The following is a 22,673-nucleotide window of genomic DNA, read 5'->3' on the forward strand; positions in this document are numbered from 1 at the left end:
TGCAGACCCAGTGGTGAGGGGCACAGTTTTGATAGAGGCCCCAACTCCATTAACCTGCCCCAGCACACACTTTGCTTATTCAGGCTATATACTGGGGCCAGGATTTGGCCATAATAGCATTACTGTTCAAATCTCTGTGGTATTTCTGTTGTTGCCTTTATCTCATTAGTGTTCACGTCTGTTTCTCTAAATGTTAATGCCCACTTCAGCAAAGCACTGAAGTTAATGGAAACACTAAAGTGCTTATAGCGAAGAACATGCTTACATTCTTTGCTGAAGTGGAGCCTCTGTTTCCCCAAGAAGATTCAGTTTGATAAGAACTGAACATCTAATACGTCTGGACCCTTATACAAGTTGGGGCTGTTAAATAATACTGTAATAGTGTTATCTCACCATAATGCATTATTTTAATATGTAAAAATCGCTCAAGTCAGGGGATGGATTAAAGCATAGACACCACAGACACCTGTGCTCAGGGCCCAGCTCCTGGGTCAGAGGTTGAGATCAGAATTTCTACTGTCATGGAGGCAAAGACAAGCTTGAACATGTGACCAGCCTGAAACAGGCACTCCAGGAGATGTGAACTGCCCCATTCATCTTAACTCTGAAACCTTCTGCCACCTCATGGAGGGACAAAGGCACAGCATTGAGGTAGGGCCATTGGGCTCCACATGGGTTGTGCCTATGGCCCCAGATTATTTTAATTCATCCTACCTGGAATTTGCTGATTTTTTGAAAAAAATCTACACTTCTTTCCAATAGCAGGACTAATAAAACAAGACAAAGCAACACAATCAAACCAACTGAAAACTTGCAATAAAACTAGGAAATATTCTCATTTAAGGTTTTCATCTTTTACCATATTTAAGATCTTAGTCCTTCCATCTTCACCTCCCCCCCCCACACACACACACACAGCCAGTTTCTTACAAGCATATGCCAGATCATGTAAATTTGTGGCCTCTAACAAAAATGTCATATTTTAAGTGGTCAGAAACATATCTTACCACTTAAAATATGACATTTTCTCCCATGCTGACAAATGACTTATTAATTTACAGTCTAAAATTTACAGTGACCAAGAAATCTTATTTATTGATGGTGCTTTATTTGCATAATACTAGACTGAGTCAAAACAAGCACAAATAAGTTATTTCTGAGGTTGATTTTTATCACTTTTCTAAACACGGTTGCAACATTGTGTGTATTGGAACAGAGTAACTTAGATCATGCTACCTTATTAAACCCCTTTTGGAAATGAAGAAAGATGATTTTCAGTGTAAAAGTGAACACACATCCATAATAGATAGTAAACAACTAATCATTGTAACATATGTCACATCAATTAATGTAGATAAGCTGATTAGCAATTTGTTTTATGTAAATAATTGTTAACATTGCACTCTATTTTATCAAGGGTTCACAGGGATTAGATTTGAATTTGTTATTTTAGTAAACTATACCTTTAAATTGTTGACATATAAGTTGTATAAATAGAAACTCTATAAATCTCTTCAAAAATGTGCTTTTTATGTATGACCTTTAAGTCACAGCAATCTGTTGCATAACTCTGCAGGGGAAGTCACATGGTGGAAACCTCATATTTCCTTAAATTTATGGTTGTTTCTTGGTGGTCTGAAAGATTTTTTTTTTAAAGTTCCCTTTCAAAGTAGTAATCTGACTAAATTGTTTAATGTTTGCTCTAATGCAGGTCAATGTAAGTTCTTATTTAGATTTATAATAGGAAATATATAATGTCAGATAGCAGTGAAACCTTGCTAGCAATGTCAGGGATATCAGTGTTATGTTTCATTCTAATGAAGTGAAGATAATACATTTAACTACATGACCACCATATTAGCTATGGAGAAATCTTTCTATGAAGAAATCTTTATAGAAAGTAGGGGTCAGGTTAATTAAAACAATTATGTACTCTTTACTCTAGTCATGAATTTTCTTCAGTACAATGCCTTTTTGATTGGTAAAAACCATCATCAGCTCTGTATCACATCATTTTTACTGACATCAAAAGAGAGGTATATATCAACTAAAAATAGAACCAAATCAGCTGCAGTATGGGGTCTTGTTTTAGAACCATTGAAATCAATGGAGCTTGAGTATATGCTTAAGTGCTTTGCTAAACTGGGTTCTTAAACAACAAGATCTGTGTATCAGAGAGACAAAACGGATGAGGTAATATCTTTTGTAGGACCAACTTCTGTTGGCAAAAGAGACAAGCTGTCAAGCTGACAGAGTTCTTCTTCTCTAATATCTTGGGATCAACACACAACATGGCAGGGCCGCCCAGAGGATTCCGGGGGCCTGGGTTCTTCGGCGGTGGGTCCCGGGGCGGAAGGACCCCCGGCCATGGGTCTTCGGAGCACTTTGGCAGCAGGTCCCAGAGCGGAGGGACCCCCCCGACGCCGAATTGCTGCCGAAGACCCAGAGCGGAAGAAGCTCCGGGGCCCCTGGAGCGAGTGAAGGACCCTGCTCCAGGGGCCCCGAAAAACTCTCATTGGGGCCCCTACGGGGCCCGGGGCCTGGGGCAAATTGCCCCACTTGCCCCCCCCCCTCTGGGCGGCCCTGCAACATAGCAAACAATATTCCTGTACTCAGGAATTGGTCATTTAGGAAATTTGACCCCCAAAGGAGTTTGTTTTGTAAAAAGAAAAACATCTGCGTTGACTGAAAAATATTGCTTTAAGTTAAAAGGTGCAGGTAGGATGTAACTACTCTGATAAAATAATTGTTTATTCATGGTCTCCAATCTCCACAAAAATGCCTAAGATGCAAAATAAAAATCTGCAGTATGTAATGGAATAAAAATTAAACACCATTCAGAAACATAGAATACTAAGATAAATAGGACAACCATAATTCAGACAATTCCTTAAGAACCGCAGCACCTACAAAAGCCATTGTTTTCATTACTTTGTTTTCCCCAACACCTGAAATAAATGCCCAAGACATAACAGTGATAATCTATTACATATTCTTGGGGTCTGCCCCTGCAAATACATGGTTTCTCAATGAGAGAGGCTAGCTGGTACTACCATCAAGAGGTAATTTGAGGAGCTGGTGTGGAGGGAAGGACAATAAACTGTGACCTGGTTCCTTAAGTAGCTGGGACACCATCCATTTAAGGCTTTACATGTCAGTGAAGCAGATCTGTAATTTACTTGCTCCTCTATTGGCAGTCAGTACACAGAATTAAAGTGGACTAGATTTTCAAAGTTAGGGGTGTACAGTTGTATGCTTGCATTTGTGCTCACCTAATTGCTTGGGGGTGGCAGGATGGATAAGTTATGTGTGCATGAACTTACAAGCCAAGTTGCATGTGCCTACTATTGAAAATTCAATGCTCTATGTTTAAAAATTCTCTCCTGACAAGCAAATGTCCTTTCACAATTTGCATTAGCTGCAAATGAGTGAACTCTTTTGTTGATAGCTTAAAGCAGAGGAAATAAATATAGTCAAGCTGTGTGATGATGAGGGGTTGGGTGGCATTTACTGCCAAAGAGCAGGGAGTGCATTCAGTCAGAGATGAACTTGGTAGAAACAACATTCTAACCATCTCCAACACCTGCTTCTCCATCGTAAGTGCAGTCAAGGACAACTTTGGCTGTTTTCACAGAGTAGATGCTGCCAGGCACAGAATTCACCCATGCCCATCTGCCAAAATTTCTAGCTGGACTGGGTTCAGCTCAAGCTAGTTCAGCTCAAGCTAGTTCTCACACATCCAAGCTGCATTCCCCTTCAGGCAGGCTTCCAAGCTGATGACAGCCTGAATAGAATCCATCAGTCAAAAGATGTACAACTTCATATCATTAGCACGAGTGATGTTTTACCCCGTGGTTTTCAGTGATCCTATTCAAGGACCTCACATTTGTACATGTTAAACAACATGGGGAAAGAAAGGGTGGAACCCTGTGTAACATAATGCAAGACAAGAACCTAGGTATGGACTTGAATTGGCCATTTTGACTTCTTGGATCCTGTCTTCCAGGTATGACTTGCACTGGAGAACAATTAAGGAAACATATGCAATAGCGTTTAGCCATGATAAGTGTACACCATTGTCAGGAGTGACAAAAACTGCTCACAGATCTATAATAGCCAACCTAGAACAATAGACAATATGTATCAATCAGATGAACATTGATCACCCTGGCCATCTGTATCATGAGCAGGCTTGAAACTAGATTGGGACTAGTCTCAGATCTGGGCAGTTTTGAAACATAATTTGAGTGCCCAACCTATCCCCTTTCTCCATAACCTTCCCCAAAAAGAAATGTTTAGCAACTGGTCTATAACCAGCAAGGTCAGTAGTTTCAAAGAGAGTTCTCTTGAGAAAAGGCTGAATACTCACTAATCAGAGAGCTTAGAACCTTTCCTTCTCCATGCTAGGGCATTCATTGTTCTCATTAGTAACTGGAGAACCATCTCTCCTGAGGTTTTCCAAGTCAATGAGAGTGTAGGTGGAAAAGCAGTGGGATCTCAGATGAGTAGCTGTAGCTTTGTGTTAAAAACTGAAAGTTATCCCAGGCAAAGAATAGACACAGAAAACTTTGATCTGACCAATGTATCACCAAGATGTGCCTGACCCCAATCAATCGTTCTTACACATAGGTTTGAGACCAGAGCTGGGCAGGAAGCAGTTTTTCCGTCATGTGAGAATGAGAGATTTCAAAAAATTTCCTTTTTCCCAAATGAGACAAAAAGTTGAAATCTCAAAAATTATGATAAAAATCTGAAAATTTTGAATTGGGTTAATTGAAACACTTCCTTTAGATGTCACCTTTTTATTTTTCTTTTTTCTACTATATTATATTCCAAAACAAAAAGTTGTCTCAAATTGAAAAACAGAAATTTGCATTCCAAAAATGTCAAAACAGGACAATTTCAAAAGTTTTTCTCAACACATTTTTGAACTGGGAAATTCGTTGAAATCGACACTTTCCCACGGAAAGTTTCAGTTTTGATGAACTGCAATTTTCAATGAAAAAACATGTCTGAAAAATTCCTGACAAGCTCTAGTTGAGGCATTGCCCTGGTCATTCACTGATGATTGTCTCAAGACAAACGCACAGTCCAGTGCTATACATCTGCAACAGCTCACTGAGACACTCAAATATTCCTCTAATTATTCCATACCCATGCCTCACACTTTTTTGTTTTATAACGATACATGCTATATACATTCCTTCACCACAATGTGCAAAACTATCTTTGCATTCTCAGAAAGAAACATACTTTTCATTCACATATTTTAAGCCAAACCCAAATGGAATTAGTTTTCTGGATGGATGTTTCCTGCATGTCTGCAATTGTCAGCACTGCTGTGGATTTCCATCATTCTGCTAGTATAACATATTTTGAGTGATGAAGAGCGAACTGTAAATTCTTCACCATCCTGCTTTTTCCATTTAGTATATTTCATAAAAATACTCATGTCGGTCTCCAAATTAGCAACACTCTTCACACTATTTTAACTGAGAGAATAAGTAAAATAGAGCTGTGCGAATAGTTCATAGCAAATAATATACCTGATGAATTTTGCCTCCTCTTCTGCTCACAAAATATTCATGAGTAAACCAAAATTTCTTTTGATTTATTCTTCATTTGATTTTACTGGACAAATTGTGTGCATTTTTAATCTATTGGCTGGATACAAATAATTTGCAGTATTTGAAATCTGAGCTGCTCATTAATTGCATAAATATGTGATATTCTTTCTGTTCTCTTGTTGGATGACCAACAATCACAAAATGAGATTGAAGAACACACTGGACTTTAGAATCTCAAAGGGAAATAACAACTTAAGGAGATTTAGCATGTAAACATTTTCCTTTCTGGACCACACAGATCTTGCACAAGGCATCGTTCTTAGAAATACTGGGATACCCTAAGATTTATTGGTTGGAAGATTTTAAATTTAATTTTGTCTCATCATATTCACAGAAAATAACTCATGTACATGCACAGTTCTAGGGGCAAAAAGTACAGTCAGCCTTTTCTAGCTCGTGTAATTGAGTTTGTGCCAGAGTTCAGGTTTGGAGTACCATGGCCCGATGTTCCACAGGATCTCTCATAAATATACAACTTCCAGTGCAAACTGTCCCATGTACAAGTTCAAAATTCATCACCAAGCACAGAACTTTGTTTGCTTTCTGCAAGCATTTGTGCAAATAAGATTACTTAATATTTTTGTAAAGCCATCACTAAAGAGGCACAATCACAAAAATAAAATAATTTGTATGAATAAACAGGTTTTTTTAACCTCATTTGTCCAGTTCTCAGTAAAATCCGCCCCATTATTTGGTATGACAAAATGGTGAGGAATACATATACTGTAGAACTCTTTGGAGTCAAAATTCTGATTATGCCAAGTATTTGAAAAACCACTAACGTATGCAATTGAAATCTGCTTTGGAGATATATGTCACATCCTTATCAAAACTATGCTGAATATCTGATACTAAATATAGGCAGAAATATGCTTCTCCATGCCTCCAATTTTCTGCAGTCCAAAAGTTCTTCGGATGTTAAGGAATAAACTAGCATTCAATTTATTTCTAGAATATGCACACACTTTCCTCAGCTGGTGAAAAGGTAAAGTTTTTCCATATTTCTATGTCTGTTAGCAGCAGGGCTCAGACTTTAAGTCTGGGTCCCTCATCTTCACGAATAGGCAGGATCATAACTTGAATACTCGGAACAACTACAGTTAAGGTTTCATATGCTTTTCCATTCCAGCCCTCATTTTCAGGCATCAGTAGCTTTTACCTTTCAACTTTAAAAAAAAAAAGTTTAAGCTGCTTCTGAGAAAGTAAAATATAACAAAAACAACCAAATTTTATTAATTATAATTAAAGATTTACAACCTTTTTTTGAACAGCTTTAATGCCAAAATGTGTGTGTGTAAAAAGCAGAAATCTGGCATGGAAATAGCCCCAATTGAGGAGGAGTGCCTCTGTCCTAGCAGAGATTAGTATTGGCTTGACTGAATGAAGACCCATTGAAATTATGCTTTTCTATAAACAGCACATTTTTAACAATGACAGTGCTAAGCCTATAATGTCTGCAGCTTAAATCAGGCCACGCAGCACATGCATGATGGCCTAGTTCATCTGTGCACTGAAAAATTCACAAATGGTGTATGTTGAATGAGGAGTCTCTCTACCCTATTCACTGCACTTCTTGTAAAATGTGTATTATTAAAGTGTGCATTTTGTATGGAATGCATTTAAAGGGAGGTGGCTCTGGCCACCTTGAGGTTGTTCCTTCCTCATTCATTGCACTCCTGCCTCATTCATAATATCTAGCCTAAAGACAAGACAGGAGAACCTGTCCAAATGGAAATCTTTGTGCCTTCTCCTTAGTTTTTGGATGTGTGTTTTGTCCATAATAAGCTCCTCACAAAGAACATTTAAATGAATTTCATGAACCCACACTCCCTTGCAGCTGGAAAGGCCAAGTGGCTGTTTTTAAAAGACAACAGTTCACAACTAGTAACCAAAAAGGAGATGCAGAAGAGCTTATAAGGCAGGGCAGTGCAATATCCAGAAAACTATGCGGTCACCTTCCCCACCTACATTTCACTTAAAAGTGATTATTATTCAGTACCTAGCATTTGCACAAATCAACATTCTGTTTTTAATTTACTCACAGATGATAATTGCCGTTATTCTGTGGTGAATTATACTCCTAAATTTCCATATAGAATGGTCATGGTAAAACAGCATGAATTTGTTTTCGATTACTGGAGTCCAAAGTTTGTTGTAGGTTGGTCCATTTTACATAAGCACTGTCAAACTTGCCATGTGTTGCTGCATACACACTTCTCTTTTCTCCTCTCTCAGTAGAGAAAGACTTTAAAATACAGCTGATTTCAAAGTCTTATGGGCCTGTGTTTACATACATGACAATTTGTTGTTTTTAACAGCTCAGAGAGATCTTTGCATTGTAGTAAGATTTTTTTTTAAATGGTGTACGTTTATTTTTGTAGCTGTGATAGAAGCTGTGATGATCCGTTGAAATATCATACTGTTTAAAATCAAAATTTTATACTGATTGATGACAACGTTTACAGAACTCGTTGACATCTTTCTCCTGTTGGAAACAATGTTTTTTGAAAAAATGAAATGCTTTTCAAAAATAGCATTAATGACAGGTAGAGATGTGTCTTGGATATATGGCTAATGGCTAAAGCCTAAGAAGACCAAGGCTGTGTTCTATGAGGACTGCAGTCAACTTGGGTCATTGGTAGAATAATTTAAATTGCTAAATGGGTTAAAACTGTACTGTTTGTGTCCCTATAGGGGAAAAAGAATCTAGAAATAGTATTAAAATGTTTCCTTTTTTTGTTTGAAAGGGGTAACTTTTTGAAAATGTAAAATCAAAGTTTTTTATGATTGAAAAGTCATTACGGGCCTTTCATTAAAGTGTCCATGCATTAATGAATATTAATATCATGAGCCAGATTCTCAGACCATGCCAGCTTTCTCTCTTGGACCCTTCACAATAATTTTATAGGGATATTCATTGCAATAAACAGAGAGGCAAGACATGCATTCACCACATAGAGATGGAAAAGTCCTATTAGATCATTTGACCCATTTTCCCTGCCAATGTAGGGCTGTCCCTAAATTTTTTAGTGCTTACTGCAGTCAAGTTTTACAAGTCCCAATACATTGGGCTTCGACCACCTTCCTTGGGAGACCAGTTCCACAGCCGAATGGATCTCAATCTCTGGCTACAGAAAGACCACCAGGAGCAGACAGTTTGTGATGGTAAAGTACTGGGGAGTTGAGATATAGGACATCAGAATTGCCAAAAAGCATGGCTAGGAGTCGGATGGGGCAGGACATTAGGGAGCATACTTATTCATTGCCTTCCCTCAATGGTTTCTAGTGGTGAAGCACTCAGAGTCACTGATGACTTTTAAAGCTGTCATTCCCCGCAACAAAATCCCAGGGAGGACAGAGGTGGAATCACCATCTGCTTTTCCCATAGGATGAGTACTGCCTAAGGTTCAAGGGGCCACTCTGGTGCAGGAAAATGTGTAATTCACATCTTCTTAAGCCAACTTTAGTAAATACAGTAATTATCTGGCCTTTATTTTGAACCTCCCTCTTCCAGTTCTGATTCCCACTGTTTTCTGTTATTCCAATTCTCCTAAAGTAGAACAGTACATGAAGTTTCCCAGTCCAGACACAGACCTAACATGGGCTCACCGCCACCTCCTATAATCACACTCTCAGTCAGATATCTCTCTGCCCAGAACCTCTCAATTATTGGCTGGCTTTTGGCAAGTTTAAAATTTTTAACTGCTTCCAACCAATAAGTGGGAGCTTTGCTAAAGCAGGACCCATGTCTTACTCCGGGAGTGTGAAGGAGGCAATCTGTGGGTTTGTGTTATTTTGGTTTCTGGATTTGTAAATTTCATATACTTTCTTTAGGAGGACTGGAAGAAAGAATTGTATTGTCAGGGGACCAGGATTGCCATTTGGATTAAGTTAAAGACTTGCCCAGCAGAACAGCAAAATCTGGACTAGAGGAATTTTTTAAAAAATACAGAGGACTAGGACTAGAAGTGAGAGGTCCTCCATTTAGTGACTGGTTTCCTCAAAGGAGTGAAGGTAAGGAAAAGAAAGAATAAGTTATAAAGCAATCAAGGGCATATGAAAGTTTTTGTTCTTGCTTTAATTAAAATCAGAAGAAAAATGGGAAGTAGTGGGGTCATTTTTAACCTACTAGCGTTATCTTAAAATCCTAAAAACCCTTGTCTACATTCTGGCTCACTCTAAGCTCACAAAAAATTCCTTCTTTATTGGCAAAATTATGATGTATAAAATATATAGTATGCTCCTGCTAAATAAAATATATTCCTATAAATACTTATACTCCTCTACAATTCCAGAAAAAGCCTCCCTCAAACTTCCTGTACAGTTGTTCTCACATAACATTTTATCATCGATTGCATTTCAATATGCCTAATTTCTGGCTTTAAGGGCTCATTTGCAGTTTGCAAATGACATGCAGAACTAGCCCCTAAATAATTACTGTAATGAGAATATTGACTTATACAATTGAGAAATAAAATGTCACCAATGAGGTTCTGAGTGAGGCACTGATTTTTGTTTGCATGAATTTTAGATAAGAAACCTGTAAAATGGTGCCTGAACCACAATTCCATACTTATGTGTGGGTATGACAGCAGAAAAAAAGGTATGGCCAGCACTGGAGGGACAGTGAGAGTTTTGCATGTGGTCAGAGAGCAGAAAATAACGTATTACTCTGAGATACAAGACTAAAGGCAGGGAAATATCTCAGAGGATCCACGGTAGACATGGTATATCTTGACTTTAGTAAAGCTTTTGATTCTGTCTCGCATGACCTTCTCATAAACAAACTAGGGAAATGCAACCTAGATGGAGCTACTATAAGGTGAGTGAAAAACTGGTTGGAAAACAGCTCCCAGAGAGTAGTTATCAGGGGTTCACAATCATGTTGGAAGGACGTAATGAGTGGGGTCCCACAGGGATCAGTTCTGGGTCCAGTTCTGTTCAATATCTTCATCAATGATTTAGATAATGGCATAGAGAGTACACTTACAAAGTTTGTGGACAATATCAAGCTGGGAGGGGTTGCACATGCTTTGGAGGATAGGATTAAAATTCAAAATTATCTGGACAAATTGGAGAAATGGTTTGAAGTAAATAGGATGAAATTCAATAAGGACAAATGCAAAGTATTCCATTTAGGAAGGAACAATCAGTTGCACACATACAAATTGGGAAATGGCTGCCTAAGAAGGAGTACTGCGGAAAGGATATAGGGGTCACAGTGGACCATAAGCTAAATATGAGTCAACAGTGTAACACTGTTGCAAAAAAAGCGAACATCATTCTGGGATGTATTAGCAGGAGTATTGTAAGCAAGACACAAGAAGTAATTCTTCTGCTCTACTCTGCACTGATTAAGCCTCAACTGGAGTATTGTGTCCAGTTCTGGGCGCCACATTACAGGAAAGATGTGGACAAATTGGAGAAAGTCCAGAGAAGAGCAACAAAAATGATTAAAAGTCTAGAAAACATGACCTATGAGGGAAGATTGAAAAAATTGGGTTTGTTTAGTCTGGAAAAGAGAAGACTGAGAGGGGACACAATAACAGTTTTCAAGTACATAAAAGGTTGTTACAACTAGGAGGGAGAAGAATGGTTCTTTTTAACCTCTGAGGATAGGACAAGAAGCAATGGGCTTAAATTGCAGCAAGGAGGTTTAGGTTGGACATTAGGAAAAACTTCCTACCTGTCAGGGTGGTTAAGCACTGGAATAAGTTGCCTAGGGAGGTTGTGGAATCTCCATCGTTGGACATTTTAAAGAGCAGATTAGACAAAAAACTGTGGGAATGGTCTAAATAATACTTAGATACAGGGCTGGCGCAACCCATTAGGCGACCGGTGCTATAATTTGGGGGGCTGCGACCGTGGCGGTATTTCAGCGGTGGGATCTTCCGCCACCCCTGTGGGGGGCGGCATTTTGGAATGGGACCTTCCGCTGCCTAGGGCAGCAGAAAAGCTGGCGGCGCTCCTGCTTAGATAATACTTAGTCCTGCCATGAGTGCAGGGGATTGGACTAGACCTCTTGAGGTCCCTTCCAGTCCTCTGATTCTACTCTTTCTACAAATTATAGAATTACAGATAGGAATCACATCAACCACCAGATGCGCTGTGGACCCCAGTAGCTGTTTAATAACACATAGCAATACACCCACTTTAAAGCAGGAAGTAAAAGCTACAGCATTCCAATGAATTCCTCTCTCTAGATATTCATACTACATCATCACAATGGTATCTGAGTGACTACCGGGGAAACCTTTGGGAAGCATTCTGTAATTATCTACATTGGATTTTAGCCAACACCAGCGCTAATAATTCCACTTCTGGCAGGTTCATTTGGGTCATTAATGTCTCTGGGCCAAATACTGCCTATATAAATGCATAAATAACTCGCACTGGCTTCAGTAGGATTTTTGCATGTGTATCTGAGGTCAAAAAATAACTGAAGTTGGAAGATGTTACTAAATGAAACTGAAGAGATAGCAGTATGCCCTAAAGATGAAAATATTCTTCACTAAAGTGTAAAAGGGTTTATTTGGAACAACAGTAAACTATAAAGCAAAACATAACAAACCAAATCTTCAGACACCTACAAAATACATTGTATTATAAACAAGGAAAAAGCATAACAACATCTTGGTGACAGCTAAATGTTGAAGGCTCCAAGCTACGCCTCTTTCTAGCTGATGCACGCAGCCTGAGTGTCACTGCTCGGAAGCACCAAGCCTGTCTAAAGCACAATGCCTCTTGGGTTCTGGGCAGAGCATTGAGAGAGGTGCCCCTTGCTGCTGATCAGGTGTAGCTAGCAGCTGTCCCTATGCAGAAGGGCAACAACATTTGCTCCTTCCAGATACCTACTATCTCAGGCTGCTCTACCAACATGGACACTCTTTCCTGGTTTGCAGCTGTACAGGTCTTCTGAGAAGAGTGGAGGGCTCCCCTGCATCCTCTCCCCCCACCATATTTAGACGGGTCATAATCTGGATCAGAGAAGGTGAGAAGAAACAGGCAGCTGGTTAAGAAATATTCCCTGCCATATTAATACACCTCTACCCCGATATAATGCAACCCGATATAACATGAATTCTGATATAACGCGGTAAAGCAATGCTCCGGGGGGGGGGGGGCTGCGCACTCCAATGGATCAAAGCAAGTTCAATATAACACGGTTTCACCTATAACGCGGTAAGATTTTTTAGCTCCCGAGGACAGCGTTATATGGGGTAAAGGTGTAATTCAAGACTTGAGCATCTTTCTCTGAAGTGTTTTTTCTGAGACAGACACTTTTGTAAGTGAATGAAAACAACTCAGTGTTGCAGCCTTACAGATCACATTTGGTGAGACCAAGCAAAGTCTCTTTCAGAGCCTAAAGGAATTCAAAATCCAAGAATTGGCTAATTTGGATTTACACGGCTCTAAAAATGAATACATGTATTGGACACACACAGTTTTTTTAATAAAAAACCCCAAAACAACAGTGGCTTGGCAAATGGAATTTACAGTAATGATAGAGGCAGAAACAGACCCAAGTGTCTGGAGGTGTTTGCAGTGCAACAGGAGAATGGAAATAGCAGTTTGGTAGGTCTAATCTACTTACTACACACAACCATGCCATAGGTGTAATTGTTTTTCCTTATGGTAAATGTTTTAACTTACAGAGGCCCCTTGAATGCAGATGATTAGACAAAAGGGTAGAGTTTTTTATTTTGGATTATTGATCCTCTGTGTAGTATCTCCCAATCCCCTTCCCCTACCAATTCCTGGCTTTTTCTGTCCCTTCTTTTGCCCGCTCTTTCCTGACCTTTGACAGGAAGGCTCCTCATTTCCTCTTTATGATGAAGGAAGAAAGGCTTTGGAAGGCAGTGTGCGCCCATGCAACAATCCCACTGCTGCAATATTAAAATTCCTTCACATGCTGGGGCCACATGTCTATAAAATTTGCATGAAATGTTGATTTAGTTGTGACCAGGCAGAGAGTCTAATGCTGATTTTGAAGCCGATAGTATGAACCAATAAGGTAAAGCGATTCAAGCAGGAAGAGGCTCTGTTGGTATTTCCAAGGGAAATTGGGGGTTCCTAGGTGAATTTTCCCAAGCCGCAGAAGGTATGAGTGAAGCTCTGGGTTTTTCTTGTTTTAACTGTAATCCTTCACTCATCCTTACTTAGTGGTACAACTCCGATAGCTAATGGGAATTGTTGCAGAAATTAAAGGCCATTTTTTAATAAGAGCTTTCACATTATCAAAAACATACTTAAGTTACTTTACAAAAAACCCACAAAATTAAACATATGGTCATGCAGATTTGCAATGAAATTTATTACATGGGAAACAGATTAAATGAAAGGCTACTACCTGATGAGATTATACAGAATAGCCCATACCGTAATATATTCAAACAAACATTCTAAAAAATTACCACAGAAATGATTTAATACTATGAGTCAAAATATTTAAAAAAATATTTTTGACACACACACATACCCTTTTCTTTAAGTGAAAAGATGCTGGTAATTGCCAACTTAAATTGGGATAGTCCAGACCACAAGTTTATTAAAAATGAACACATGATACTATTTCACCCCCGGAAGATCAACTGGACTATGAAATAGTTTTTCAAAGTAAGTATTTGTAGCTTTATTACTGGAATTGTTTATAATTACACTAGACAAAGCACTTGAAAATATATAATAGAGTCCAATTTTGCATGCGTCAGGAAGTGGATTAGGTAACATGTTGGGTTAAGAGTTACAGTGGTCACCCTTAAAATCTCACTGATTTTACCTATGTTAATTAGATACACATTCTTTCTCAAAAACTCTGGTCCTTGTGTGTGTTCTCAAGGTTGTAGCCACTGACTTGAGACAAAAATACTTTCTTACTGCTCTTTTAATCCTCTCAGTACTGCTGAAGCAACACAGCTGAAGACAGTGGAGTTACTCCAGTTTAACATGAATTAAGAATCTGGCCCAGTGATTCGAAATATTGGAGAACTATTAAGTTCCAGACAAATTTACATTAAGGTGGAGTTAGTTGACAATATTGATCAGTAAATTAGGGATAAAACACATTAAAGGGATGTTGTAATTTATCTAAAATCAAGCATTACAAATCCATGAAATTTTGAGTTAAGGTTGCACTTAAAAGAAATCCAAACATAATAAGATAAGGAACCCAGATACTTTGACATGTAGTGACATCATACAATAACCATGCCTTTATCATGAAGGTATTTTAATGTCTGGTCCCAGTTTAAATGTTACTGATTTTTTAATTACACGTGATTTTTTTTTCATGTTTTCCCCTTTATAGCATCGCTACATCCAACCTACTCCCCACAAGGGTCATCACGCACTCCTTGGCTGAAGCTAAGGAGCCAGCCCAATATTTCAAATTGACAGAAAAAAAAAACAATTTTTAAAACAAATGTAGTGCTGGTGAAAAGTGACCAATTGCCAGCAAAAGGAGTTGTCGATCAGTCTCCAGAACTGCACAGAAACTGGCAGTGCCAGCTTTCTTGTTATGTTCTGCCAATACATTTCACCTTATTTTGGATACACCTTCAAAGGGTTCAGATAGTAGTTTCATATTTCATGGACTCCCTGCTAAGACTTCTAACAAAAGGTGTCAATGGCTAATGCCAGAAAATACTGCTGAGCTTCAGATAAACGTGTATGTGTCCTCCAGACTTCGCTGGAGATCAGTTGCAGCCTAGGGGTGATTCAGAAAGATAGACTGTTTCATGAAAAGGATGGTGGCAAGTTATTTCAATGATGACTAAGAAAGAAAAAGTAAAATGTGGAAATAAACTATCCATCACACATTTCTCATTGTGTCAATTGGCTTGACAAGTGTGCAGTATGTTCTCAGGTTGTCAGTTGCCAAGAGTATGAAGCCTGAGGGGTTGCTGTGGAATTTGGAAACCAAAAATCCATTAATGAAAAAGAAAACAGATTTTTTTTGAGAGAGAGAGAGAGAGAGAGAGAGAGAGAAAACTTGAAGCCTTGAAAAAAATCAGAAAGACTGGATTATTCTGATTCGCAGTGTCAACATGAACTCCCTATAGAGATTTTATCTGGTATCTCTACCGACCTGTTCAACAATGTAAAGTGCATACCATTGCAGAAAATTGTATCCTTACCTGCACAGTAGGTATGGTTTCAAAAGATACAGGACCAAGAGAGCTACCAAATCTGAAACAGTAGTTTCATCAAATAATGCTGTTTCATACTGTATTAGTGGCAGTGCTGAACATCTGAGAGCAATTGCTTTCCAAGGCCAGGAAAAGCAAATACTTAACAATTCAACTTGATGAATCAACTGATGTCTCTGGTGCTGCAGAGGTTCTGGCATTTGAGAGACGTTTCTTGAGGTTCTGTTGAAGGCGACTTACTCATTTGTAAAGTTGGGACAGGATAAACAGGAGACTGCTTATCTGAGACAATAAAAGTTTTCCACATTCAGTGAAAGCCATGTATTGCCATCTGTGAGAACAGTGCCAAAGCAATGACAAGTATGAATAGCAGTCTGATCAGATGGATGCAAAACACCACATAGCTTCAGTGTTTCATAAACCACAAATTTCTTGCTGCTAAGAAAATGCCTGGAAATCTGTGCCAGATCCTTCATGAAGCTGTTGAAGTAGTGAACTTAATTAATAGCTCTCCATTCAATTTTCTGTTTGTCCTATTCTGTGGGTACATCTTCACTACCCGCCGTATCAGCGGGTAGCAATCGATTTATCTGGGATCGATATATCGCGTCTCGTTAAGACGCGATATATCGATCCCCGAACGCACTCACCGTCGACTCCAGAACTCCACCAGAGTGAGCGGCGGTAGCGCAGTCGATGGGGGAGCCGCAGCCGTCGATCCCGCGCCGTGTGGACCCCAGATAATTCGATCCAAGATACTTCAACTTCAGCTACACTATTTGTATACGTAGACCAGCCCTGTGATATCTTTCACCAGCAACTCCTCTTTCACACTGAGGGGAGATAGCGCTCATAAAATAAAATGCTAAGCAGAATCTTCAAATTAGGAGAAGAATGATCAACAATCTCCCCTTACTGATGTCTTCAATAATTCACCTTGGGTGGTAGGCTTCAATTTGAGTTGCCATCTTTGAGCATCTAAATGAGCTGATTCTTCTCTCCAAAGGAAGAATGGGAGTGTCTGTCTACGCACAACAGGATAGAATCGTGCATCAGAAAACTTGGAAATATATGCCCTCTAGTTTGTAAAAAAAGAAACTCAGATTAGCTTCCTGTTTCAGACTTTATCAAGGTAACCTGGTAAAAACTCTCAGGAACTCAAATCAGCATCTGAAATAAATTCAGTCCCAGCTGCAGGACTATGTTTTTGATGAACCACAAAAGAGAAAAAGAGGCAGATAACTCAGTAGTACTGACTAGCCCACTGCAAGACAAAGTGGCAGACTTCTCCTCTGACAACATCTCATAGCTGACTTTCCCTAGCCAAAAACTCAGCTGATTTTGGCTGCCTCTGAAAAAGAAGGATCCAGCTTTAGTTGTACAAACTATGAAAGGTTTCATCCTTGTTTCTCTAAGCCAGGTTTCTCTTCAGTGATTGTGAAAAAAACAAAGTATTGGAATCATCTCTCAAGTGAAAATAAATTTAAACTGTGCATTTTCTGAATGAGGCCTCCTGTTGAACATATCCCAACAGCCAAGACAGGCTCATCCATAACACTGAACTGCAAGTATCAGAGGGGTAGCCATGTTAGTCTGGATCTGTAAAAAGCAACAAAGAGTCCTGTGGCACCTTATAGACTAACAGACATATTGGAGCCTAAGCTTTCGTGGGTGAATACTCACTTTGTCAGATCTGAAACCGAGTCTGACGAAGTGAGTATTCACCCACGAAAGCTTATGCTCCAATACATCTGTTAGTTTATAAGGTGCCACAGGACTCTGTCACTGAATTGCAAGTGTATTTAAAAGATTTCACTCTCCTTTTAATTTAGAATTCTATATTCAGTTATCACAGGTGTGGTTGCCTGCATTTGAATGGGGTTTAAAGTCTTGGGAGGAAAAAGATCACAAAACATTTCTTATTACCAGCTCCGTGAGTCTGAGGAATCCTGACCTAAGCTACCAAATAGCCATGATGTAAACAGTCACATATGAATTGAATTTGAACCATTGATTAGAATATTCTGTTTATTTGTGTGCTCTTCTCCAGATGACGGTATATTACCTAAAAGGGTAAAACAAATCTATATGCTCTCTTTTTATTTAAATACAGCAAAATGAAATTTAAGCCATAGTAAATTACATATATTTTTAGAAGCCAGAAGCTTAAATTGCCTTCTATTTAAGTACACTGGTATTTGCATTGTCACAGTATATTATATAGATTTGATGCATAACATAGAACTGTACTAATCTTGGTGGTAATCATAACAACAAGAAAAGTTGTTTAGGGATTTTCTATTTTTATTTTTAAGAATAACAAAAACCTTTCCATTGAATGGCCACATGTAAAACTATGGTTTCTGTGTAGAGAGACCGAGGCTGCTTATTACCTACAGTATGCTAGCTATGATGACCAGACCACCATAGTTGTGACAACTAATGTAGCTGCCTCCAGGGTAAAACAAAGGTTTACATATTACACAAGCAATTTAACTGTTTTCTAAACATATTGCCAAGACAGTGGGAGTTGGCAGCCAACACTGTGTTTTAGGTTTTGGATACTTGGATTAGAAGTGACTGCTGATTACAGACCTTTTTATTTGTCTTCTGCGAACTACAAGCATACTAGTAACCCAGCAAAGAATTCTTCACAGCACTTAAACTTGTCTTCATGGCTTCCCAAAGATTACATACACAAATCACTCCACAAAAGTGGAAAAAGAGTCTTGTGCATAGATAACTACACAAGACAATGGTCTTGTTCTAACTCTTATAGAGTAGCTGAAAGTGAAATGTTTTATAATCCTTTTTGTGTAGTAATCAGGGAAGAAAGAAAACAGTTTGGGCAAAGATTATCCACAAGAAAGACTTTTTTGGGGTTCCATCTGAAACACAATAAAGAACATAATTAACTTCACAATTCTTTGTGTTTTTCATTTGACTGCAGGGAGGAGATGAAAGAGGACTGTTAAGCCTTGCATTCCATCCCAATTATAAGAAAAATGGAAAGCTGTATGTGTCTTATACCACCAACCAAGAACGGTGGGCCATTGGACCTCATGACCACATCCTTAGGGTCGTAGAATACACAGTATCCAGGTACCATTAAAAGTCAAAAAATCAAAAACCTTATGCTGTTCATCACTCTTCTTTCTTTGGTATTCCTTATTTTTAAAATGAATTGTAACATTACAATGGATATATTTAGGTTCTTTCAGGAAGTACCACTGGGTTAATTTCAAGCAATAGTTTTGAAACAGCAGTGACTATATTGCCTCATTCTGTTTTTTTAATACACTTTCAATTATCATTTGTATTAGTCATTCCCAAATTATTCTGTGTAATATCTTTTGTGACATAGCGATTTCTATGAAATTGTTTGATGTTTTACTATAGAGTTACAATAGCTCTTCTGTCATTTGACTAAATTTAAGTTTATTGTTAAAAATAGGAAATCAAGAATGGCATGTAGCCAATCAGTGGCTGCTAGCAGCAAGTATCTCCAATGGCTTGATGGGGCACTAGATTGGGAGGGATCTGAGTTACCACAGAGAATTCTATCCCAGGCATCTGGCTGATGGGTCTTGCCCACATGCTCAGGATCTAACTGATCTTCATATTGGGGGTCAGAAAGGAATATTCCCCTGGGTCAGATTGGCAGACTCTGGGAGTTGGGGGCAGGGAGGTTCGCCTTCCTCTGCAGCATGGGGCATGGGTCAATTGCAGGTTTAAACTAATGTAAATAGTGAATTCTCTGTAACTTGAAGTCTTTAAACCATGATTTGAGGACTTCAGTAACTCAGCAAGAGGTTAGGGGTCTGTTACAGGAGTAGGTGGGTGAGGTTCTGTCGCCTACAATGTGCAGGAGGTCAGACTAGATGATCATGATGGTCCCTTCTGACCTTTGAGTCTATGAATCTATTTTTATATCTTTATACCACAGGAAAAATCCACACCAGGTTGATATGAGAACAGCAAGAGTGTTTCTAGAAGTAGCAGAGCTACACCGAAAACATCTAGGAGGACAGCTTCTGTTTGGCCCAGATGGCTTCTTATACATTTTCCTTGGTGATGGAATGATCACTCTAGATGATATGGAGGAGATGGATGGTTTAAGGTACAAAACCTGCCAATAGATAGGTTTCTTTTTCTTAATTATTTGTCTTTGCCTTTTGACAATAATTAGGGTCAGACATTTGAGTCCCCCAGTGTTGTGACCAGTCACCACAAACACAGAGGGACAAACCCTGCTCACCTTACTCATGCTACTAAGCATCATTGACTTTGGAGAATGAGTTAAGCAAATATTCTCAGTACATTCTTGCAGCTGAAATAAATCTTTTCATACTTGTGTGTTATCAAAGCATTTAATTAGCTGTCACCAGCAGTTGTGATTAGATTTAAACTAGGGCTGTCAAACGATTAAAAAAATTAATTGCAATTAACCACGAGATTAAAAAAAAGTCCCAATTAATTGCAGTTTTAACCGCATTGTTAAACACTAATAGAATACCATTTATTAAAATATTTTGGATGTTTTCTACATTTTCAAATATGCTGATTTCAATTACAACACAATTACAACTTTATATTATTTTTATTATAAACATTTGCACTGTAAAAAGATAAACAAAAGAGACTCTGTGTGTTGGGGGGGAAGTGTGTGTGTGTTGGGGGAGTGCACTCTCTTTAAGCAGAGCATTCAAGAGCCTGAACACTTTTTTAGTCAGCAGCTCTCACTCCTGAGCTAGCAGCAGCACGAGGCAGGCTCCCCCCATTCCCTAACCCCAGCCCTGCAGCAACTTGGTACATGGGTGGAGGGAGGGGGACACCCCCGACATCAGGCCTTACCTCTCCCCCAGCACGCCTGACTGCACAGCCAACAGGAGGCAGGCTCCTGGTCCAGAGCAGCTTGGCCAGGGATGGCTCCATGGAGTGGGGGGGAGGAGCAGCAGTGGAGCAGGGTGGCTCGCCCTGAACATGGAATGGCCCCCCTCACCCATCCCTAAGGCCAGCCCTCATTACGAAGTCTCTTGTCCCTGGTCACCTCCTGCTCACTGCCACAGCCTGTGCCTCACTCCCCGCCCAGCTCCCACCAACTCCCGTCTCCAGAGGTGTGCTATTAACACTCATTAAAAAAAATAACATTAATCTGTTTTAAGTTAATCACATGTGTTAACTGCAATTGACAGCCCTAATTTAAACATGACAAAGGCTCCCTCTCCTAAATAATTTTTTTCCAAACAGGCCAATTTAAAGAAGCAAATGTAGTATAAGAAAGGTTACAGACAGGTTACTGAGGTAAATCATGGCCCTGCAGCAACCAGAAAAACATCCAGACAGCAAATGAAGCAATCCTATTTCGGGTGCTGCCCCTACAGCTTTGTCCATCTACTTGGTTCATTGTGCTAAATTCCAGTTGGAATAACACTTGCTTGTCATTTAGAATAAGTAATGTATGAGTCCAGATGGAGAGATCTTCCCTCATTAACTGACAGGAGGTGCTACACTCAGAGGCCTCATCACCACTGATAGACAAGCAGATATTCTGTGGCTTTTGCAACAAGCATATTATCAGTGGCAAAACTGAAGAATAATTCCAACATTTTATTTTAAATGTATATACAATAATGGGAGACTAAAACAGATTGAGGATTGGATATGGGAAAGGACAGAAAGCAATTAATTTAAATATTTAGTCGATGCATGTTTTTGCAAAGAAATTTTGATAGTATAATATAAAGTTGAGTTATCCTTTTTCCACCAATCATGAACATTATGAGAAAATGTTTTTGCCTTGTTCTATTCCTCGTGACAAAAGAATTCTTGTTCACTACTAACATCAACATTTCCTATCAAAGCTCCATTCAAAGATAGATATCATTCTTGAAACCAAGAACATGATTCAAAACCATATTAAATATGCAAACACACATATTATATAGCTATATAATGAGTACAGCCACAGTTACCTTAGATAGGTTAAAACGTAAAAGGGATGTAAACCCTCATGTTTCAGGGCATAAACCAATTGTCAGGATTTGAAGAAACTTACCCTATTGGCAGGTTGTTTCATAAAGGAGCACTAAGTACCTCCTTATAAACATAATCCTGCCAGAGACAGGATAATGAACTAGATGACCCATTGATCAGTTCAGGGATGGCACTCCCTATGATTCCTATGTTCCTTAAAAGTAATCTACATATGGCTCAGTGAAATAAGTGGTTCCCTTTATTGCTTCATTGTGGTACTATTTAGATGAAATATATCAGCTGAAATACTTTTTAATATCAATTATGTTATCCTCCAACTTTCTCAGTGATTTTACAGGTTCTGTATTACGTCTGGACGTAGATACTGATTTGTGCAATGTTCCTTATTCCATACCACGGAGCAACCCACACTTTAACAGCACCAATCAACCCCCTGAAATTTTTGCACATGGACTCCACAATCCAGGCAGGTAAGTAAATTATATTTGTCATTGTTGAGGAGCAGATACTGTTGCGATCCAGGTGCTTCTTAGGCTTGCTAATTCCAGGACAAATTCTGCTTTCAGATATTTTATACATGCTTCTATTGAAACCAACAGGAGTGACAGACATCAGAGGACAGAAATCCACCCATAGAGTTAAGATTTATCACCCAAAAAAAGGAATTGGAAGGAATATGTCACAGAATCTTGAATAGCACCCCTTTGAGACTGGGCCTTTGCAATACATCCATCAGGCCAGGTTGGGACCATAGTTTTGTAAGTAGGTTTCCTACTCAGGGATGGATTAACACAGGGGCTTTAGGGGCTGCAGCCCAGGGCCTCGGGCTAAGGGGGGGCCCACAAAAATAAATCCATAATTTTATACAATTCAGTGGTCACCAACCCATCAGTCGCAATCA

General features: G+C 39.0%; 1 protein-coding gene across 3 annotated transcripts in view; it reads left to right on the forward strand.

The window, feature by feature from the left end:
- Window positions 1-22,673, forward strand: part of HHIP (hedgehog interacting protein) — a 96,480-nt gene that overhangs the window by 44,481 nt on the left and 29,326 nt on the right. For all 3 annotated transcript variants that reach the window (XM_065596435.1, XM_005284295.4, XM_005284294.4), the window contains exons 5-7: window positions 18,726-18,877; window positions 19,722-19,895; window positions 22,099-22,242. In XM_065596435.1, coding sequence (XP_065452507.1) covers window positions 18,726-18,877; window positions 19,722-19,895; window positions 22,099-22,242 — 470 coding nt within the window. The remainder of the gene's footprint in view (window positions 1-18,725; window positions 18,878-19,721; window positions 19,896-22,098; window positions 22,243-22,673) is intronic.

The sequence above is a fragment of the Chrysemys picta genome, chromosome 5, assembly GCF_011386835.1.
Source record: "Chrysemys picta bellii isolate R12L10 chromosome 5, ASM1138683v2, whole genome shotgun sequence".
Classification (NCBI taxonomy): Eukaryota; Metazoa; Chordata; order Testudines; family Emydidae; genus Chrysemys; species Chrysemys picta.